At 40.6% G+C, this 22,982-nt stretch overlaps 1 protein-coding gene across 3 annotated transcripts in view; it reads left to right on the top strand.

The window, feature by feature from the left end:
* Positions 1-22,982, top strand: part of LOC121870200 (sushi, von Willebrand factor type A, EGF and pentraxin domain-containing protein 1-like) — a 38,900-nt gene that overhangs the window by 1,482 nt on the left and 14,436 nt on the right. The window contains exons 2-7 of one of the 3 annotated variants that reach the window (XM_042371964.1): positions 14,179-14,296; positions 15,191-15,249; positions 15,587-15,796; positions 17,048-17,140; positions 19,853-19,975; positions 22,527-22,606. In XM_042371964.1, the coding sequence (XP_042227898.1) occupies positions 14,179-14,296; positions 15,191-15,249; positions 15,587-15,796; positions 17,048-17,140; positions 19,853-19,975; positions 22,527-22,606 (683 nt within the window). Of the gene's footprint in view, positions 1-14,178; positions 14,297-15,190; positions 15,250-15,586; positions 15,797-15,914; positions 16,341-16,380; positions 16,412-17,047; positions 17,141-19,852; positions 19,976-22,526; positions 22,607-22,982 lie in introns of those variants that run through there. The other 2 variants (XM_042371965.1, XM_042371966.1) reach the window with 2 other exon arrangements.

Genomic DNA, 22,982 nt, shown 5'->3' with positions numbered 1-22,982 from the left:
TCTCTGTATGTATGTATGTATGTATGTATGTATGTATGTATGTATGTATGTTATGTGTGAGTGAATTCTTTGTACACAAGAATACATTTGACATTTTAAATACAGTTTTGTGAGGCGACTTAAGAGGTGAACCTGTGTGTGTGTGTGTGTGTGTGTGTGTGTGTGTGTGTGTGTCTTATACATACACTGTCTGTTTAGCTATCTATCTATGACACGGGTACAGACACGGGTACAGACACAGGTACAGACACGGGTACAGACACGGGTACAGACACAGGTACAGTGATGGTTCAATAGGTTTCTGTAGCTTACTGACCTCTGTAGTGAAGCTATTTATTGGGTACACACTGTAGTACCTTGATGAGAGAGAGAGAGAGAGAGAGAGATTAACACAGGAACCAATATTAATTAGGCCTCAAATCGATATAATACTCGTGCCCTTTTAACACTGGGGGCCATAGGTCAGATGTTGCTATGGTAACCGTTTGTTTACTTAATAGGGCTTGCCAAATGTATAATAATATTGATTTTTTTTTTATATAAGAATATTTATATGGTGTTGTTTTTCTCCTGCCATTACAGGTGAGGAAATGGTGGCGATCGGGTACAGTGCCGATCACACACACACACACACATACACCGTAAATTAATCTATAGTTGATATAATACCCATTTTATCACGTACTGAAAACCACATTGAACAAGGTCACAGTATCGTACATCAACACCACAGGAAAGAATATTAAAATGATAATCATCGTACACCGCAACCTAGACTCTCACCTCCACCAATCACGTGCGTGTCTACCAGCCTTCGTATCTTACAGACTATCTTGCAAGGTTGGGGAACATTAACGTGCTTTCTCACTGTCAAGCAATATTATGCAATGCCAAAAACGTATGTAAATATTGCAAAACGTCGGGACCATCTTCCTAAAAGTGGTCATTGCGATGGTAGAATGTTGAGAGCGTTAAAGTGTGCAACTATCGCCTCGTTCTTTGGGGTCGATGTGTGTTGCTTCAGTGGTGTTTGTGAAAGTTATCGTTTGTTTGTTGTCCTTCCTGTGTGTGTGTGGTTATAGAAGTAGCCATTATATTACTACTACTACTATTACTACTACTACTACTACTACTACTACTACTACCACTACTACTACTACTACCACTACTACTACTACTACTACTACCACCCACCACCATCACCACCCACCACAACACCTGTTCCACCTGGCGTCAAGTAAATCAATTACCTGAGTTGATTGTCCTCACCTTGTTGTGGCAGAGTGACTGAGTTAATGGTGGTTGATGGTGGTTCATGGTGTGAGAGAGAGAGAGAGAGAGAGAGAGAGAGGATGTATGGATGAATGGCGGGGTGTTGGGTAGGGGGTAGGAACACACCCGTCCATCAAGGATAAATTCGCCTCCCTCTCTCTCTCTGTCTCTCTCTCACTCTCTCACTCTCTCTGTCTCCCTCTCTCCCTCTCTCCCTCTCTCTCTCTCTCCCTCTCTCTCTCTCTCTCTCTCTCACCAGGGCGGGGTACAGGTGGCAGGTAACAGAGCTTTACGTAAAGACACCCACCACATGACTCGTTCTGGTTCACTCTATTGAGGTCGACGACACCCACATACATACATACATACAATACATACATACATACATACATACAATACATACATACATACATACATACATACATACATACAGCGCCGTACCATGGTGTGACAAGGAAGGTTTTACGTCACCTTTATAGAAGCTGTTTCAATATGGGTCTGTATCTGTGTGTGTGATGTGACAGAGTAGTGTGACGCTGTGTGACGGTGTGGCTGTGTGACGGTGTGGCTGTGTGACGGTGTGGCTGTGTGACGGTGTGGCTGTGTGACGGTGTGGCTGTGTGTGACGGTGTGGCTGTGTGACGGTGTGGCTGTGTGACGGTGCTTGGGAAAGTTTTGAAAGACCTATCCATGTATGTCTTTCCTGAGCACGAGATGTAGGTAGTGTGTGTGTGTGTGTGTGTGTGTGTGTGTGTGTGTTGTGGAGTATGAGCGTTTGTATAGACACACACACACACGCACATACTGTTCTGGTGGGAGTCTCTGTGATATCTCGAGTAACCTGTGGTACTTATTCACACCTGGGTCGACGATGGGTGCCCAGGGTATCGAACTAGTGACTCTTAGGATATCACTCGTGAGGTGTATCCACTTATCCATTACCTGAAGTAGAGTCTTAGAGAAATTTTACCGCCATTTCGGATCTATGACTGCCATTAAGTGAGTTATTTTCCCCAGGATCATTATATCATCCGTCTTAGTCCATCCTAGTGAAAATATAATGGGTGTGGCATTTTTTTCCCAGGATCATTATATCATCCGTCTTAGTCCATCCTAGTGAAAGTAATCCAGGCCTCACTAATTTTTTTCCCAGGAGAACATCGATAACTATAGTACTTCCTGGTAATAAAATAACTCTAAGATATTATTCCCAGGATGATCATCGCCCCTATACGTTGTTCCTCCTAGTGAAAGTATATTGCACGCTACACTTATTATTTATTCCCAGTATTAACACCTCCCTGGCGTTGTACTTCCTAGTTAAGAGATTCATGTATATTTGGGTTATTTCGTCCTATACTATGGCGGTGTTCATCCTGGGGAGATAAATTGTTCTTTTTTCTAGTATTATTGTCTACCGTCGTTGTTCATCCTGTTGTGAGAATATTCTAGATAGATAGATAGATAGATATAAATACGGTTTAGTTTTATAAATTCCTCTGAACATTCTCCAACAAGTGAGAAGGTCAAAGGTCACACTTGAACGGAGAGAAAACTGGTCACCTGGTTGGCCTTGGGTATGGTGACGTCTTGGAAATTCGGCTTCTGATTGGTCTTTGATTGTGTGGTATTATGGGAAATTCGGCTTCTGATTGGTCTTTGATTGTGTGGTATTATGGGAAATTCGGCTCCTGATTGGTCTTTGATTTTGTGACATCAGGTGAAATTCGGCTCCTAATTGGTCTTTGATTTTGTGACATCAGGTGAAATTCGGTTTATGATTGGTGTTTAATTCGGTGACGTTATGGGAAACTCGGCTTCTGATTGGTCTTTGATTGTGTGGTATTATGGGAAATTCGGCTCCTGATTGGTCTTTGATTTTGTGACATCAGGTGAAATTCGGCTTATGATTGGTGTTTAATTGGGTGACGTTATGGGAAACTCGGCTTCTGATTGGTCTTTAATTCGGTGACGTCATAAGGAAAATTGGGTCTTAGATCTTGGTTGGCCTAGTGGTCAGTGGTGACGTCATAAAAACAGCTTCATGTTCGTCTCTGATTGGTTGATATGTCTCTTGTTTTCCTTCGATTTCCCCTTTCTTCTTCGTCCTCATTTCCTCCCTTGCTACTTCCTCTTCCTCCTCCTCTCCCTTCTTCGTCTTTCCTTCGTCTCTCTCTCTCTCTCTCTCTCTCTCTCTCTCTCTCTCTTATAAGCGAGTTTGGCTCAAATATTTCAACATCTTATTGTTAGAGGAACTGGTTATGTGAAGTGTGGGAGGGAGTGAGGGAGAGAGAGAGGGAGTGAGGGAGAGAGGGAGGGAGATGCTGTGTGTGTGTAGGAGGGAAAGAGTGCACCTCTCTCTCTCTCTCCCTCTCTCTCCCTTGAGTACGATAATTTAACCCCTTGAGTACGATATCTTAACCCCTTGCGTACGATACGTTTTCCCCTAACCACAATGAGTCATGCCAGATGTAGGATAACCCATCAATCAACTCAGAACCAAAAGGACATATATTTAGGGATAAGTACATGCTATAGAGACGATTTTAACCTCTCTAGCGTAAGAAAATGAGCTGTATCACCCGGATTAAGGTGAAATTCCCTGGAGATATGTTATTTTACGCATCAGAAGGTCTTAATAATACGGTCTTATGGGAATTTTCATGCTTGCAATTGCTTTAAAAAATTTCCCTTAATATTTGTGGTTCATATCTTCACACACACGTAAATGAAACTATTAAAACGACACTGAGTAATTTTATAGGGATAATACTTGTTATTTTGACGTTTTTTTGTGATTATTTGTGATTACTGGGTCGTATTATTGTTGGTTTATATTGTTTTAGAAGTAGAAAGTTATACCTTGTGAATTATTGGTTGTTAGGTTATGGAAATATTGGAACATTAGGAATATATTATTGGAACATGGAATTATTGTTATTTATGAGGTTTTTTAGGAGACTTCAACGTGATCGAAAGTTCCAAGCCTGTTTGATAGTTTAACTACTACTACTGCTACTACTACTACTACTACTACTTCTACTAAACAATGACTCACACTTAACCTTAACTCACTTGCATACATCAAATCCCTATAAAAACTTGTCGAAGGTCAATAATATTCCCGATACAGTTATTTACCGGAAGTAACACTATCTGCTATCAATATATCACATAGAACTAACACATTTATAACAATAGAATAATAAAATAAATGATAGTTTTGTAATAATTATTTAAATGAGATATAATTAGGTATATAATTTTTAGAAGATAATCAATTTTTCAAGACCAAGTGAGATTTTGCACCAAGGTAAACACGATGGCCGGAAGTACAGGTAAATGACAATATTTCGTGTTTTTTTTGTTTTTTTGTCCTCGGGAGAATAATCTGTTTCCTCTAAAGAATAAAACACAATAATATCTCCTTTGTGGTTAATATTCGCCAAGATTTCACATTGGGATAGTTTTAAATCACAGGAAACTGATATTTTTAGCGAAGTATTCATAGCCTGAGGGGTTACTTGTGGCTCTTATGTTACCGGTAGCCTCGCGGTAGTCTGAAGTACATAGCCTGAGGGGTTACTTGTGGTTCTTATGTTACCGGTAGCCTCGCGGTAGTCTGAAGTACATAGCCTGAGGGGTTACTTGTGGCTCTTATGTTACCGGTAGCCTCGCGGTAGTCTGAAGTACATAGCCTCGAGAAATAGGTACAGGAAGGCTCTTTGTAAAGGCTACTTACTTCCTGTACACTTAAAGTCTCTCTCTATCCTCACCAGAATATAGATTTTTGTGGAGTACATCTTGTCTCGCGTTCATACCCACACACCCATCCACACACACATCCCTGTATCCAACTAGCCACACGTCAGTACACCCGCTATCCACCCGGAGATGACGTCTACCCATCTGTCTATCTCTGTATCTGTCTATCTATCTGTCCGTTAGTTGAACAAAGTCACTTTTTTGGCCAAATGCCTGAACTTTAAGCGGCATTCTCTCTCTCTCTCTCTCTCTCTCTCTCTCTCTCTCTGAGCGTTACAACACACTGGTAACATCAAAGAGGTGACGTAACAGCAGATTCCTACCATTGTTATAGTGATGATAACATGTTAATCTCTCTTCAAGTACACACACACACACACACACACACACACACACACACACACACACATGACACGTTTCAGAATCCATTTTGCGTTACTAATCGTTTTCTCTCTCTCTCTCTCTCTCTCTCTCTCTCTCTCTCTCTCTCTCAACAATCTAATGACCTTTCTCTAATCTTTACAGGTAAGTTCGAGGCCACAGGTGTACGCAGGTAACATAATTGGCCAATCAGTGAGTACCTTCAGTTATTAGCTAATCACTTAGTACCTTGAGTGATTTGGTTAGGTTGGATTTGGTTAGAACTACGTTAGGTCTGGTTAGGTTTGGTTAGGTTATGTTTCATTACATCAGTGTTACCAATTCACTTCCCACCTCATGGTACGCCCAGAACAGTGTTACCAACTCCCAAGACAATGAAATAATGTCAGGAAAGGTGAAGTAATTGGTAACACTTCTGGTGTATTTTTGCAATTGGTCTTAATTCAAGTACTCACACATATACACACTCATACATACACATATACACACTCATACATACACATATACACACTCATACATACACATATACACACTCATACATACACACACACACACTCATACATACACATATACACACTCATACAGACACACACACACTCATACATACACACACACACACTCATACACACACACACACACACCGCTTGTGAGTATGTGGGTCACGGGACTAATGGTGTGGTTGTGTGTGGTGTTGTGGTAGCTGATTTGTCATTGGTGGTGACGGTAAGATGGCCATCACGGTCGTAGTAGTAGTAGTAGTAGTAGTAGTAGTAGTAGTAGTAGTAGTGATAGTAGTAGTAGAAGTCACATTAATCACTCCATTTATTAATATTTTAACTCTCGACATGACAGAGCGAATCTTTACATGTCATTGACAGTGACAAGTGAAAAATGTGGAAAATGACGAAGTGCCAACTGTCACCTTCATATACTGCCATTTGTGTTTGGTTGTGTGTGTGAAAGAGACGGGGGTAGCGTTACGAATCTTTGAGAGAAAATCAGAGACAGACAGACAGACAAACAGACAGACAGATAGACAGACAGACAGACAGACAGACAGACAGACAGACAGACAGACAGACAGACAGACAGACAGGTATCATGGACACTCCTCAACACATCAGTTCAGGTTTTAAGTAAAATCGTGTTTCTCTTGTCCTTACTGTACTGACTTTCACAACTCTCTCTCTCTCTCTCTCTCTCTCTCTCTCTCTCACTACAGTAGCCGGGATAATTACTCACCTATAATCAGTTCCACTAAGGTATACGGTCATTACCTGTCCACTAATTATCTCCAGGTAATTATGTCACGTCTCTGTTACCTGGGGTGTTTACTTGTCACTTTCACGTGTTTGTTTGTTTGTTTGAGTCGTATGTGTATGTATATATATATGTGTGTGTATGTGTGTATGTATGTGTGTGTATATGTGTGTGTGTGTGTGTGTGTGTGTTTAGCTAACTTCATTATAGTGCACTGTTGTATGTATAACTAATAAATTCGTGTATTTTCGTGAATATGTCTTTATGTATGACAACTTATGTATATTCACTATGTATACTTGCCACAAAACATTATGTATTCCTTGTATAATGTGTATATTTAGGTATGAATGCCCTCAGGTGTTTGTTGACATATTCTCGCATTGTTTACGTTTTTACTATTGGCGGGAAAAAACACGTGTAATTTGGCGCGAAAATGATCAGCTGACTGCTCACTGGGGAGGGAGGGGGAGAGTTTGAAGCGTTTTTCTGTTTTTAAATCCTCTTTTATCAGGTGTTTTACTTCCCACGTGAATTATCGTATTATTTCCTCTGTTTTTATTCGTTTGTGGTGTTAAAATAATTATCCGGTGGTTAGTTGCAGGAGAAAATTGAACCAGTTATAATGTGTTAGTACAACATATTTTAAACCTCGTTAACTAATACGTAATTATCAGTAAATATTATAATTATTTCTATTGTAATCTCAATTTATATATTTTATTGATTAATTTAATTTGTACATCGTTAATTACTCGATACGTTGGGTTATTTAAGAGAAAATATCAGGTTTATTAATGAACGTTCCAAAAAGCGGGATCGTGGGGTACAGCTATGACGTCACAGGGTGTTTTGTAGGGTTGCCAGATATCACTATACAATTACCTTATGAAAACATCTATATTTACCGTTTTTTAATTTATTTAGGGATTAATTTGGATTTTAATGGGATTTTATAGTGTGTTGTTATTAATAGAAGGATTTTATAGTTAATTAAGGTTGTTTTGGGGGCTTATTTTCTTGTATTTTGTTGTTTTTGTAAAGTTAATTAATCTGGTTCCCTGATGAGCCGCGACAACAGGTATGGATCTATATACCTATTTCCCTATCTATCTATGTATCTATCTGTCTCTCTATCTATTTATCTATCTACAAGGCATAGGTAGATACATAAGAACATCAGTAAATAAGGAGTCTGCAGTAGGCCGGTTGGTCAGTTCATTGCAGCTCCTGTCGAGAGTTACTACCACTCTCTATCATCCATGAATCTATCCAGCCTCCTTTTAAAACTTTCCAGCGTTCCAGCACTTAGTACAAAGTTGCTAAGCTTGTTCCACTCGTCCACCACCCTATTTGTGAACCAGTTCCACCCCTGCAGTTTATTTAGATCCTCCTGTAGTGCATCTGCATCCTGCCCTGAATTAATCTGCCGCCCTATTTTGGTTTCATCAGCAAACTTGCTTATGTCACTGCTGATCCCAGTATCTAGATCGTTTATGTAGATTATGAACAAGAGTGGGCCTAGTACTGACCCCTGGGGAACCCCACTGGTTACACGGCCCCACTCAGAGTTAACACCATCTACACTGACCCTCTGCGTTCTATCGGTGAGCCATGATTTTATCCAATTTAAAACTTTCCCCTCGATACCATGAGCCTTAATTTTTCTCAGAAGCCTCTGATGCGGTACTCTGTCAAATGCTTTGCTAAAGTAAGTAAATAACATCGTAATTATCGTCATTATCTACTACCTCGAAGACTTTCCTAAAAACGTTAGCAGATTTGTTACAGACAGACAGACAGACAGACAGACAGACAGACAGACAGACAGACAGACAGACAGACAGACAGACAGACACCATCTTGCCCTACAAGGTGTGAAGTCATTCCTCCTACACACGTACACGTTTGAGACTTGTTTGACCTTATGAACTTTGACCTGACCTCACTTACAGAGGGCGTGGGCGGGTGTGAGGTACAGGGTGAGACACAAGGGGGGGTGAGGGGTGAGGGGTGAGACACAAATTGAGTTGATTGAAATTGAGACTGAGAGTTGGTTGATTGCGGACACAGAGTTGGTGAGACCTGAGAGTTGAGTTGGTTGGACACAGAGTGGTGGGACAAGTTGGTGGGACACAGGGGGTTGGGGTGTGAGACCTGCTGAGAGTTGGGGTGGAAGGACACAGAGTTGGTTGGGACACAAGGTTGGTTGGACACAAGGGGTTGAGGTGAGACACAAGGTGAGGTGAACACAAGGGTGAGGTGAGACACAGAGTGGGGTGGGAACACAAGGGGTGGTGGGGAACCTGAGGTGAGTGAGACACAATGGGGTGGGGCCTGGGGTGAGGTGAGACACAAGGGTGAGGTGGGGCACAAGGGGGTGGGGTGAGACACAGGGGGGTGAGGTGAGACACAAGGTTGAGGTGAAGACACAAGGGGTGAGGTGAGACACAAGGGGTGAGGTGGGGAACCTGAGGTGGTGAGACACAAGGTGAGGTGAGACACAAAGGTGAGGTGAACCTGGGGGTGAGGTGAGACACAAGGTGAGGTGAGACTAAGGTGAGACACAAGGGTGGTGGGAACACAGGGTGAGGGTGCTTGAGACACAAAGGGGTGAGACACAAGGGGGAGGTGAGACACAAGGGGGGGTGAGGGGTGAGGGGTGAGACACAAGGGGGGTGAGGGGTGAGGGGTGAGACACAAGGGGGGGTGGTTCCTCTCATTTCCCTCACTTATTGTCTCACTAACTTTCTCTCCTCATTGGTGATGTATGAACGTGTCTCTCTCTCTCTCTCTCTCTCTCTCTCTCTTCTGATTGGTTAAGAACATTAGAAAGCTTCTGATTGGCTAAGAACCTTAAGAAACCTCCTGATTGGCTACCAACATTAGGAAGCTTTCTCATTGGCTAAGAACCCAAAGAAACCCCCTGATTGGCTACCAATATTAGGAAGCTTTCTGATTGGCTAAGAACCCTAAGAAACCTCCTGATTGGGCTACCAGCATGAGGAAACCTACTGATTGGCTACGGTCACTAATACGTCAGGGTCTCAGCACCACAAGACGTCACGCTATTGGTTCTTGAGAGAGTTGAACACCAATGAATCGGCCAATCAGATGCGTGACTGAAAAATAACTCAGAGAAAGTAACAGTTTCCCTTAAGACTATTCTGTTCATCACGTGGGAGTTACTGAAGCACACACACACCTTTACACACACACACACACACACACACACACACACACACACACACACACAGCTCTTATAATAGTATTTTATGACATAATTAAATTGACGATAAAGTTAAAAATATTTATTGACGCTCATGAGAGACCTTGAAGCCGTCGAGTGACAGTTAGACGGAACCACAAACTGGTCTCTCTCTCTCTATGTATGTATGTATGTATGTATGTATTTATGTAAGTATGTATGTATGTATGTATGTATGTATGTGTGTATGTATGTATGTATGTGTGAACTTGCCTCTCTCCTCTTGCCCCATCTCTCTCAGTTATTGCGACACAGTAACGGTACACCTGGACAAGTTTAGGTTAATTGGTAACTCATGCAGGTAAGACAGGTTGAGGTACCAGCCGTCGCTAGATGACCAAATATTATTGTTATTATTATTAGTATTACTCTCTCTCTCTCTCTCTCTCTCTCTCTCTCTCTCTCTCTCTCTCTCTCTCTCTCTCTCTCTCTCTCTGTCAACATTCACACAACAATTACAGAAAGCTTGTTAACACAGTCACACACACGCACACACGCACGTGCTGTTTACACGCACCCTCTCGTGTGTACACAACGATGTACACACGCGTGACGTACTTACACAGATAGATAGATAGATAGATAACCTTCTAATTATTAATACTAACAATATACCGACGGTAATTACAATAAATTATTCACTTGAGTTATTCATGAAGATATTGTCACAGGGGGGAGATATATGTTCCCCTCCGGCCCTTTGTGTCGACTGTGGCCCTGAAGCGTGACCTTGGGGTTTATATAGTAGGAGGGGCTTAGTATCCTCCACCAATCAGGGTATCTCTATGGGGCGTGGCTTCTCTCCCTCAGCCAATCATTGATCACGTTGGGTTTATCCGTTCGTGTTATGGATTCAAAGTCGGATTTTTATGGATTTTTATGTAATACTTTTTTTAGGGTGATGGTTGATAGACAGACAGACAGACAGATAGATAGATAGATAGATAGATAGAGACCTCATGACACAAAGTAGGCAACCATAAACACAGGACTTCATGCTATCCTCTCATGCACCTTCATCTATACTTCCTAATGCTCTCTCTCTCTCTCTCTCTCTCTCTCTCTCTCTCTCTCTCTCTCTCTCTCTCTCTCTCTCTCCTTCTTTGTGGTCTTATTCTCCTGTTTTATTTTGTTATTTTTGTCTCTGTTCTGCTTCTTGGTGTGTGGTTTTGTCCAGAAGGTGTGTGTGTGTGTGTGGTTTTGTCCAGAAGGTGTGTGTGGTTTTGTCCGGAAGGGGTGTGTGGTTTTGTCCAATGTTACTTTCACTTTTTGAGGTCGTGGTAGTGGTGGTAGAAAGGATACAGTGATGGTAGTTGTGGTAATAGTGGTGGTAGTAGTAGTAGTAGTAGTAGTAGTAGTAGTAGTAGTAGTAACAGTAGAAGTAGTAGTAGTAGTGGTGGTAGTAGTAGCAACAGTAGAAGTAGTAGTAGTGGTGGTGGTAGTGATAGTAGATAAGACAGTATGGTAGTAGTGGTGATAGTGGTAGTAGTCGTAGCCGTTGTAGAGAGTAGGGTGGTAGTAGTCGTAGCAGCAGTATTAATGGTGGTGGTAGTAGTGGTAGGACAGTGTGGTGGTATAGTAGACAGGAGTCACCCCTCGTTGGCCTTGCCCTAGTTGTCGAAATACCCCGGGGGCACGGACTCTTGCCCTCCCTCCCTCCCAACTCCACTTCCTCTCTCCTCCCTCTCGCTCCTCTCACCCTCTCACGTAACGACAATTCACGTGGACCATAAACCTCCTCTTCCTCTGTGTATGTATGTATGTATGTATGTATGTATGTCAGTTAAATACGTTCTCACATCACTAGTTAGGAGAAAATCCTTAACTTAGGAACATTTGGGAATATCAAAATAAATATCTAAACAATGTTGCTTTTGGGCTTTGTTTATGTTTATTTAAAGTTATGTTGATTTCATTCCACGAACTAAAACTTTAGGTCATGTTTCCGTTATCAAGAATTTGTCAATAAATTCAATATTACCAGGTTTAGTTAAGTTTAATTAATTCACGTGTAGTTAGATTAGTTTGTGGGAAGTTTTATTAGAACATATTTATATAAATTTATATATAATTAGTTTAGATCACAGTTGTAAAAGTCTTTGTTCTTAATGAGGCTTTAGAGATGCTGGAAACATTTCGTTCTTTCATATGATTTAATTTATTCAAATCACTAAAGAACAAAAATTATTAATATCATTAATATCTGTTCAATAAACATGTAATTATTGTTAATACATAGTTCATATAATAGTAATAGTAAATAGTTTATTGAAGAAAATTAATAATTGTACGTCTGACAGCGATGCAGAAATGGCAGCAAGATGTAGTTTTATAAATACGGTTTACACATAATACATTTTTTCCTACTTACAAAATCGAAAAAAATACCCGATTATTTTTATTCTAGAGACTTTAAATGTTTACAGTAACCACAAAATAGTTTATATTAATCAAATAACGAATCAAATCAATCAATCAGCGCCGTCTTTAGCCAATTTAAGCCATATGTCTTGGTCTGCGCATACCTATTGACTGTGTAAAGACTGCAGCAGGGTACCAGGTCATCCCCCACTGGTGACTGTGGGAAGCTAAATAAGGCTGGGCGGACTGGATCTTGTTGTGAGTAAGAGATGGTGTAGGTGTAGAGAGGGAGGGAGGGAGAGAGGTGTTGTGGGTGTAGACTGTAGAGAGAGAGTGAGTAATTACTTTTACCTTATTTACCTACTGGCCACCCACTAGAGGGAAGGAAGCCAGTGGTCTTTGTAGGATCCTTCCATTGTTCTTGATAATTGTATATGTACGTGTGTTTGTGTGTATACGTGTTAAGGTAGAGTCTCAGTGTTAAGTGAAGGTATCTAGTTAAGGTAGAGTCTCAGTGTTAAGTGAAGGTATCTAGTTAAGGTAGAGTCTCAGTGTTAAGTGAAGGTATCTAGTTAAGGTAGAGTCTCAGTGTTAAGTGAAGGTATCTAGTTAAGGTAGAGTCTCAGTGTTAAGTGAAGGTATCTAGTTAAGGTAGAGTCTCAGTGTTAAGTGAAGGTATCTAGTTAAGGTAGAGTCTCAGTGTTAAGTGAAGGTATCTAGTTAAGGTAGAGTCTCAGTGTTAAGTGAAGGTATCTAGTTAAGGTAGAGTCTCAGTGTTAAGTGAAGGTATCTAGTTAAGGTAGAGTCTCAGTGTTAAGTGAAGGTATCTAGTTAAGGTAGAGTCTCAGTGTTAAGTGAAGGTATCTAGTTAAGGTAGAGTCTCAGTGTTATGAAGGTATCTAGTTAAGGTGTCTCAGTGTTATGAAGGTATCTAGTTAAGGTAGAGTCTCAGTGTTAAGTGAAGGTATCTAGTTAAGGTAGAGTCTCAGTGTTAAGTGAAGGTATCTAGTTAAGGTAGAGTCTCAGTGTTAAGTGAAGGTATCTAGTTAAGGTAGAGTCTCAGTGTTAAGTGAAGGTATCTAGTTAAGGTAGAGTCTCAGTGTTATGAAGGTATCTAGTTAAGGTAGAGTCTCAGTGTTATGAAGGATCTAGTTAAGGTAGAGTCTCAGTGTTATGAAGGTATCTAGTTAAGGTAGAGTCTCAGTGTTATGAAGGTATCTAGTTAAGGTAGAGTCTCAGTGTTAAGTGAAGGTATCTAGTTAAGGAGAGTCTCAGTGTTAAGTGAAGGTATCTAGTTAAGGTAGAGTCTCAGTGTTAAGTGAAGGTATCTAGTTAAGGTAGAGTCTCAGTGTTAAGTGAAGGTATCTAGTTAAGGTAGAGTCTCAGTGTTAAGTGAAGGTATCTAGTTAAGGTAGAGTCTCGGTGTTAATTTAGACCCATAACTGGTATTAACTAAAATTATCTAACTAAACTCAAGTCACAAGACAAACTTAACGCCATTTTTTACACAAAACAAAGTCAGTAACCACAACACGTACCAGAATGATCAGCTGTTCAATGTAAACACAAAACAGCTGATAATATACACAACGATGACGTGTTTCTTTATATTTCAATCAGAACTTTTCTTAAATTATAATAGTTTAGAAGACCAATGAACCTTTAGGGGTAGTAGTAGTAGTAGTAGTAGTCGTAGTAGTAGTCGTAGTAGTAGTAGTAGTAGTAGTAGTAGTAGTAGTAGTAGTAGTAGTATAGTAGTAAAAAAAAAAAAAAAAAAAAGAGTGGTAGTAGTACTTTAACCAAACCATAACCTAACCTAACCTAACCTAACCTAACCAAACCATAACCTAACCTACATCTTACTTCGTCAGGTCAAGCTATCCAGTGCCCACACCCAGCAGTTCCCATCAACGCCAGAGTAGACGTAACAAACCGAACGCCAGGCGACACAGCGACATACTCTTGTGATTCTGGGTATAAAATATTTGGGTAAGTGTGTTTTAAGTGTGTTTTAAGTGTGTTTTAAGTGTGTTTTAAGTGTGTTTTAAGTGTGTTTTAAGTGTGTTTTAAGTGTGTTAGGGGTGTGCTATAGGTACTCACACGACACTGTTCTATTGACGCATTTTTCTTCACCTGTAATTAGCACCTACGTTTACCTGGCCTTGGGGGGGGGGGGGGATAGCAGTCATTAAGCTTGACGACGCAACCTTGGCAGTGGTCGACACACAATGGATAGTTAAAAATATGTCTCTCTCTCTCTCTCTCTCTCTCTCTCTCTCTCTCTCTCTCTCACAGTAGAGGATTATTTTGAGTGTTTTAATAGTTATTTTTTTGTACGCATTGACGCATGGACGCACTGGTGATTAGTTGGGTTGGCTCATTGACGCATAAAGGGTCTAACGCATGGACGCACATTTGTACTCGCTAGGAGGTGCTAACAGGTGTTGCTGAGATGTAATTAATGGAGTGCTGGGATGTGCTGGGAGGAAGCATCCTTCATCCCAGAGCAGGGCAGAGTTCACGGCCAGCTGTTATGACGTCATCGCCTATTATGACGTCATCGCCTACTATGACGTCATCTCCTGCTATGACGTCATCTCCTGTTATGACGTCATCGCCTGTTATGACATCATCGCCTGCTATGACGTCATCGCCTGTTATGACGTCATCGCTTGTTATGACATCATCGCCTGCTATGACGTCATCGCCTGTTATGACGTCATCTTTTGTTATTATTATTATTAGCATCATCAAATTTCTCCTTTTTATTCTCCCTATTTTCATGCCTATTCTCCCATGCCCCTATTTAGTCCCTATCGCCTATGCTCCTATTAATACCCTATTTCTAGTACCTTATTTATACCCCATTTCCTTCATCTACAGGTCGGAGTCAATTACCTGCGGCAGTAATGGGAAATGGGCCGGCGACTTACCTATTTGTGGTGAGTATAAATGTCCTATTAAATTTGGCTATTTTAGTGTCCTTTTAATTTTGGCCTATTTTAGTGTCCTATTTGAGGTCCTATTAAAAATTTCAAAATTGCTATTACTAGTTCCTATTAAAAGATCCTATTTCTGTCTCTGTCTGTCTCTCAATATCTCTCTCTGTCTCTCACTGTCTCCCAACAGCCACCATTAAAAGATCCTATTTCTGTCTCTGTCTGTCTCTCAATATCTCTCTCTGTCTCTCACTGTCTCCCAACAGCCACCATTAAAAGATCATATTTCTGTCTCTATCTGTCTCTCAATATCTCTCTGTCTCTCACTGTCTCCCAACAGCGACCAATGTAGCCTGGAAGAAGCCTGTCAACCAGTCGTCCACAGCGAGAGGCGGGAAAGGGGAGAATGCTAACGATGGCTTCCTCACATCAATCCACGACGGACAGTTCTGTACAGAGACTCTCGTAGAAGCTTCACCCTGGTGGTCCGTCGATCTACTGCAGGAGTATGAGGTCACTGTGGTCACCATTACTACCAGAGGGTGTTGTGGTGAGTAACTGTGAGGTCAGAGGTCACTGTGGTCACCATTACTACCAGAGGGTGTTGTGGTGAGTAACTGTGAGGTCAGAGGTCACTGTGGTCATCATTACTACCAGAGGGTGTTGTGGTGAGTAACTGTGAGGTCAGAGGTCATTGGTGAGGTCACTGTGGTCACCATTACTACCAGAGGGTGTTGTGGTGAGTAACTGTGAGGTCAGAGGTCATTGGTGAGGTCACTGTGGTCACCATTACTACCAGAGGGTGTTGTGGTGAGTAACTGTGAGGTCAGAGGTCATTGGTGAGGTCACTGTGGTCACCATTACTACCAGAGGGTGTTGTGGTGAGTAACTGTGAGGTCAGAGGTCATTGGTGAGGTCACTGTGGTCACCATTACTACCAGAGGGTGTTGTGGTGAGTAACTGTGAGGTCAGAGGTCATTGGTGAGGTCACTGTGGTCACCATTACTACCAGAGGGTGTTGTGGTGAGTAACTGTGAGGTCAGAGGTCATTGGTGAGGTCACTGTGGTCACCATTACTACCAGAGGGTGTTGTGGTGAGTAACTGTGAGGTTAGAGGTCATTGGTGAAGTCACTGTGGTCACCATTACTACCAGAGGGTGTTGTGGTGAGTAACTGTGAGGTCAGAGGTCATTAGTGTATGTTTGGCGAGGTTATTGAGAGGTCAGGAGGCACTGTGTAGGTTTAGAAGGTCACAGAGAGGCCAGGTGATACTGGTCGTATGTGTGTGTAAGGTCAGAGGTCAAATAAGTCACTTAGTAATAGAGTTCACTGTTTCTGAGTGACTTTTGGATAGATAGATTGATAGATAGACAGGCAGATAGATAGACAGACAGACAGACAGACAGACACCCGTCACACTACTGACCTGACCCTCAATTGTGACCTAAAGTGAAAGGGAGAATTCAATCCTTCTTTGACCTCTGTTGTGTTCTATGCTCAAGACACAAGTACAGTATGTGGTGTGTCCTCTGACTAAAACATTATTGTATGCCATGTTCTGAGCTCACAACACTATGCCTTGTTGTAAGTTCAAGGCATTGTTCTGTGTTGTGTCGTGTGCTCAGATCATCAGTGTGTTGTGTCGTGTGCTCAGATCATCAGTGTGTTGTGTCGTGTGCTCAGATCATCAGTGTGTTGTGTCGTGTGCTCAGATCATCAGTGTGTTGTGTCGTGTGCTCAGATCATCAGTGTGTTGTGTCGTGTGCTCAAACCATTAATCCGTGTCTTGTGCTCTCGTCAGGACACCAGCCAGTACAAGATATTGAAATCCGTGTTGGTGATTCTACAAACATTCAGCGGAACAGACTTTGTGCTTGGTACCCTGGCACTATAGGTGAGTTAAGTGTGTCTTACTTATAATACTACTGTAGTCAGGTGTTTCTTACTTATAATACTACTGTAGTCAGGTGTTTCTTACTTATAATACTGCTGTAGTCAGGTGTTTCTAAGTTATATCAATATTGTGTACTAATTAAAAGGTAAATTACTTAATATTCTAAGTTACTCGTCAAAAATATTTAAATTACAAGTTACTTTATTGTTAATATTACTTAGAATCACCGCTTTAACCTGTAATAATTTACAAGTAACTTTTCGGTCTGTTGTAAGATATTGTAAGAGTTATGTGTACGTTATTTATTAACTTATGTAAGAAGGCGATGGTCAGGTGGACGTACGGGATAAGTGAAAGTAAATCAAGTGGTATCTGGTAACGTTTTCAGCCAACGTCATGCCAGTACCGGTTTATGATTGGGTGAATAGGTCTGGGGCAATTACGTCATTGATGTCATTGTTTATGATAGGTTGGAGAATTGTTGTGAATTCATGGGTGGTTTATGATTGGTTAGATATGATAGGGATTTGATGATGTCATTAATGAGGTAGTTTATGATAGATTGGATGGGTCAGGGGTACTGTGACGTCATTGATGAACTTGTTATTGATTGGCCGGATAGGTCAGTATTAAAATTGTCATTAAACATGTTTCTTAGTGATTGGTGGAGCCGATCAGTCGCTTAGGTCACGATTCTTGAAGATTTGTGGGATAATTTCTTCCCTTTAACTCAATATAACACTAAAGACGCCATCTTGGTCATAAAATTTACATCTTAATGAGTCATTAAGATGAGCTTTTATATGTAATACCTGATTCGCTGAAAACTCCTGCCACAATATGACGTCATTATAAAGCTGGTATCTCATTGGTTGGCTGAACCATGCCACATTATGTCATTATCACTCTGGTATCTCACTGATAGGCTGAAGATCCTTGTTGCAACATGACGTCACTACCACTCTGGCATCTCATTGGTAGGTCGTACTGCCAGAATAGAGAAAATCCTCATTAAATTACTATCAGTTGGCAACACTGAGCGGCCATCTTTGTTATTATTGTTGTGGTTGTGGCGGGAAAGTGACATAACCTCAAGTTATTTAAGTAAACGTCCACTTATAAAACCTCGACTTAAACACAGACTTATGTAGTCATTTGTTAACCATAAGATTGACATAATACTGGAACTTTAAGCATCTTGCTGACGAGCAGAAAATAGCGAATAGAAAGCGAGAATTTAAACTTGACATAAATCTCATTGGTTAAGACGTGTTTCTACCTTATTTGGTTATCAGAATTATTATTATTATTATTTGTTTATCGAGTTTCACATTTAGCCAATCAGAAGAGAGGTTAGATAAGTGTGAATGACGCTATTAGTTCGCAGCCAATCAGAATTCGCAAAAATAATGCTCCAAATTTACGTAATCGCATTAAATCAAGTATAGCCAATCAGAAAAAAACTAGAAAAGGGCGCCAAGATTACGTCATCATATCACACCAATGGGAATTCACAAAAAAACGCGCCAAGATTACTTAGAGGCGGAAGTTGTGCTTAAAGGTCTCTGTTGACATCCGCTCGTTCGCCTCGCTAGCTTGACCAATGTTTACTTTCTAAATGTGAGGGTGGAGATATATCTTCCGGGTACCTGATGACTGTGTGTGTGTGTGTGTGTGTGTGTGTGTGTGTGTGTGTGTGTGTGTGTGTGTGAAAATCGCCAGGAGATTTCAACATGAACCAAGAAAGTAATCCATAACTTTCACTTGCTAGGACTTGTACAGACACACACACACACACACATACAGGTACACAGGTATACACATATACTGTACACACAGGTACACAGGTATTCACATATATACACACACAGGTACACAGACATACACACACAGGTACACAGGTATACACACATACACACACACAGGTACACAGGTATACACACTCATGCACACAGGTATACACACACACACACACACACTCACGTGCATAGAATGATCATTAGCCCCAAAATCATCGTCAGTACAGGCACTTAGCTTCGCCAGGCGTTTAATTCCACCCAATAACGACAAACTTAACCCAGACCCTTAAGCAAGCACATCGTCAGGCACTAGGCTTAACCAGGCAATCATTTCCTCTCTATAACTATAATCTAAGCCACGTTAACGCCAGGCGGACCTTCGCTCGCCTCCTCAACAACAGGTGTAGGAGGCCAAGTGAGGCGGTATCTTGGTAGCCTTGACAATATCCTGTTAGCTGAGTTGTCTGAGGCTCCACCCGTTCGTCTCCTGTTACCGTATACCGTTGGTCATATTGCTTCTGTTGATGGTTGTATGGGCCCTGTTACCGTTTACCGTTGGTCATAGACAATTCTGTTGGTTGTAATCGTTGCTGTAGACATTTCTGTTGGCATATATTATTATTATTATCATTAGTAGTAGTAGTAGTAGTAGTAGTGGTGGTAGTATCATTATTATTATTATTTTTAATCTCATCACCACCACCACCATCACCATCACCACCACCATCACCATCACCATCACCACCACCATCACCATCATCACCATCACCATCACCACCACCACCATCACCATCATCATCATCACCATCATCACCACCACCACCACCACCATCACCATCACCACCACCACCATCACCATCACCATCACCACCACCACCATCATCACTAACACAGCACTATCTTGCCCCGACAGAGGAAGGCGCCAGTAAACAGTTCACGTGTGCTCGCGCTATGAAGGGGAGATACGTGTTTGTGCAGATGGTTGGTGTTGAAGGCTCAATGTCTCTCTGTGAAGTCTCTGTTTATTCTACACAAGGTGGGTATATCTCTCTGTCTCTCTGTCTGTCTGTCTCTCTCTCTCTCTCTCTCTCTCTCTCTCTCTCTCTCTCTCTCTCTAACCTGTGTGACCTTGGCTGCCAGATGTACAGCGCCGCCCCCACACCACAAACTCTTTATAACACTTACTAACTCCTTTAAAACACCAAAGACAACTCTAATTATTTATGAGTTATAAATTGTATTATTTTTTAGTTAAATAATGTTAAATTTTACTTAGAAACTTACTTAAAATATGTGATAATAGGAAAGGTTTTATGACGACTGGTTTAGTTACCTGAGATGACCACGCCCGATACTGAGTCACCTCTGGCAGCTCATAGTATAGGCATTTTAACCTTTATTTACCAACGTATCTAAGGCCATGTTGTGTTATTTATCTACATAGAAGTAAAATAAACTAAAGAAGCGGCATTATCTTATATTTGCATTAATATCTAAAAATAAACTATATACCAACACCATAAGGACGATAATATAATTTGAGCTAACGTGTTTGTAACTTTAAATAATTTTGGTCTTTAACGAGAGAAAAAGTAAGGCCCAGTTTTCATTATTTCCTCGGCTTGACACAGATGCAGGTGTTGCCAAGTCATCCTCTCACCACCGCCCTCTCAGCTTCCAGGAAATTACTGTAAAAATAAATTTCCGTCTTATTTATCAGTTAAAAAAATCCAAAACTTTCATAATCATTCTCGTCTAAAGTATTTTCAGGATATGTTATTTATACGTCGAGTGTTGCTTAATTACGTATGCTAAATGATGTTGCAATTGCATGAATTTCTAAATTCAAATATCGACTGATGAAATGATGTTTTTATTGCATCAACCGTTGTATATATAGATAGAAAAGTCATTCCTGCCTCATAATTCCATAATTCGCTTATTGTCGAGTTTTTTTTAGTATTTTACGCAATAATAAATTGAATTATTTTTTAGAATATGGTTGGCAATACTGTTTATAAATACTTCGAATAGGTAACCATTGTCTTCCTTTCCGTAAATGACGAAATATAAATTTTATAAATTGGTATTATTTGCTAAGCTTCTTTTTTAGAATAACTAAATATATAAGTCAATAACGAAGGAAAGTATCATTGATATTTGTTGAGTTAAATTAGGTAAATCTATATTATTATTCTTTAAAATAGAACAAAGTCGCTGTCATTTCAGCACATACGGACACAACTATGTTTATGTTTACCTAAAATTTCGCGCCAAATTCCTCAAATTTTTCATTCATAAATTTGGACGATTTAAAGGTCTTGTCAGTCATGTTGGCGATATAGTTACTAGCTAACTATTAAATTAAATGCCCTACACACACACACACACACACACGAGCTAGCTGTCATATTATCTTTAATAGCATTATTCCAGAGAATAAACATGACAGTTTATACAAATGCCTTTCAGACACACACGAGGCCATTTTGCTCCCAGTACACATAAGCTAATAACACAACAAGAAACACGAAAATCAATTAACAATGACAACAAGTAAAAATAAAAACAAGTGAACAAATTTGAATAAAAAATTCTATTTTTATTACTTCACGACACAAATATTAAAAATTACTCCCTAAAGATATTATTACGGGTGAAATTAACCTTGAAATTTAATTTATGTCCGTAGTCTCTCAGATCTCACGACAGCCATTTTGGATTACGGCCGCCATTTGAAAACAAGAGGGAGAAAGTGTATAAAGTCCGTGATTAATGGCTTCATTTTTTTCTCGAACAATACTTCCGTTCTTTGTTTTGGTTTGTGTAATGATGCGTCTAGGAGTTAATTATGGGAACTTGTTTTGTTGTTGAAATATATTAGGTAAGGGGTTAAATCATCATACTAAAGGGTTAAATCATCATACTCAAGGTTAACTCATCATACCTAAGGGGTTAAATCATCATACTCAAGGGTTAAATCATCACTCATAGTAATCATCATACTCAAGGGGTTAAATCATCATACCAAGGGGTTAAATCATCATACTCCAAGGGTAATCATCATACTAAAGGGTTTAAATCATCATACTCAAGGTTAAATCATCATACTAAGGGGGTTAAATCATCATACTTAAGGGGTTAAATCATCATACTCAAGGGTTAAATCATCATACTCAAGGGGTAAATCATCATACTACAAGGTTAAATCATCTTACTCAAGGTTAAATCATCATACTAAGGGGTTAAATCATCATACTCAAGGGGTTAAATCATCACTAAAGGGGTTAAATCATCATACTAAGGGTTAAATCATCATATACCAAGGGTTAAATCATCCCACTAAGGTTAAATCATCATACTCAAGGGGTTAAATCATCATACTCAAGGGGTTAAATCATCCCACTACAAGTAAATCATCATACTACAAGCAAATCATCATACCAAGGGGTTAAATCATCATACTCAAGGGGTTAAATCATCATACTCAAGGGGTTAAATCATCATACTCAAGGGGTTAAATCATCATACTCAAGGGGTTAAATCATCATACTCAAGGGGTTAATACCATCTCTATTTCGTTTCAGAGTTTTCTAAGGAGAGGTGCACCGATAAGGCTCAGGTCACCTCATTAAGCATCTTTAATCAGACTTGTTATGAACTTCAGGTAAGATGGAATATTGTTATTGTTTTGTGAAAGGTTTGATGTGGGGGTGTTGGTGTGGGGTGTGTGTGGGCGGGGTGTGTGGTGTGTGTGGGTGGGGTGTGGTGTGGGTCAAGATAAACTGAAACACACCCCACCAATCTCTTCTCACCCCCACAGATCAGTGAAGGGGGAGACTTTAACCAGGGTGCCAGGTGTGTGTGTGTGTGGGGGTGTGTGGGTGGGAGGGGTGGGTGGGTGTGGGGTGTGGGTCAAGACAGAAACTAAACACACCCACACCAAACTCTCTTTCACCCAGATCAGTGAAGGGGGGACTTTAACCAGGGTCAGCAGGTGTGTGTGTGTGTGGGTGTGTGTGTGGGGGATGGGGTGTGTGGGT

Source organism: Homarus americanus, unplaced genomic scaffold (genome assembly GCF_018991925.1).
Source record: "Homarus americanus isolate GMGI-L3 unplaced genomic scaffold, GMGI_Hamer_2.0 scaffold37663, whole genome shotgun sequence".
Taxonomy (NCBI): domain Eukaryota; kingdom Metazoa; phylum Arthropoda; class Malacostraca; order Decapoda; family Nephropidae; genus Homarus; species Homarus americanus.
This window is presented reverse-complemented; position numbering and strand designations above follow the sequence as displayed.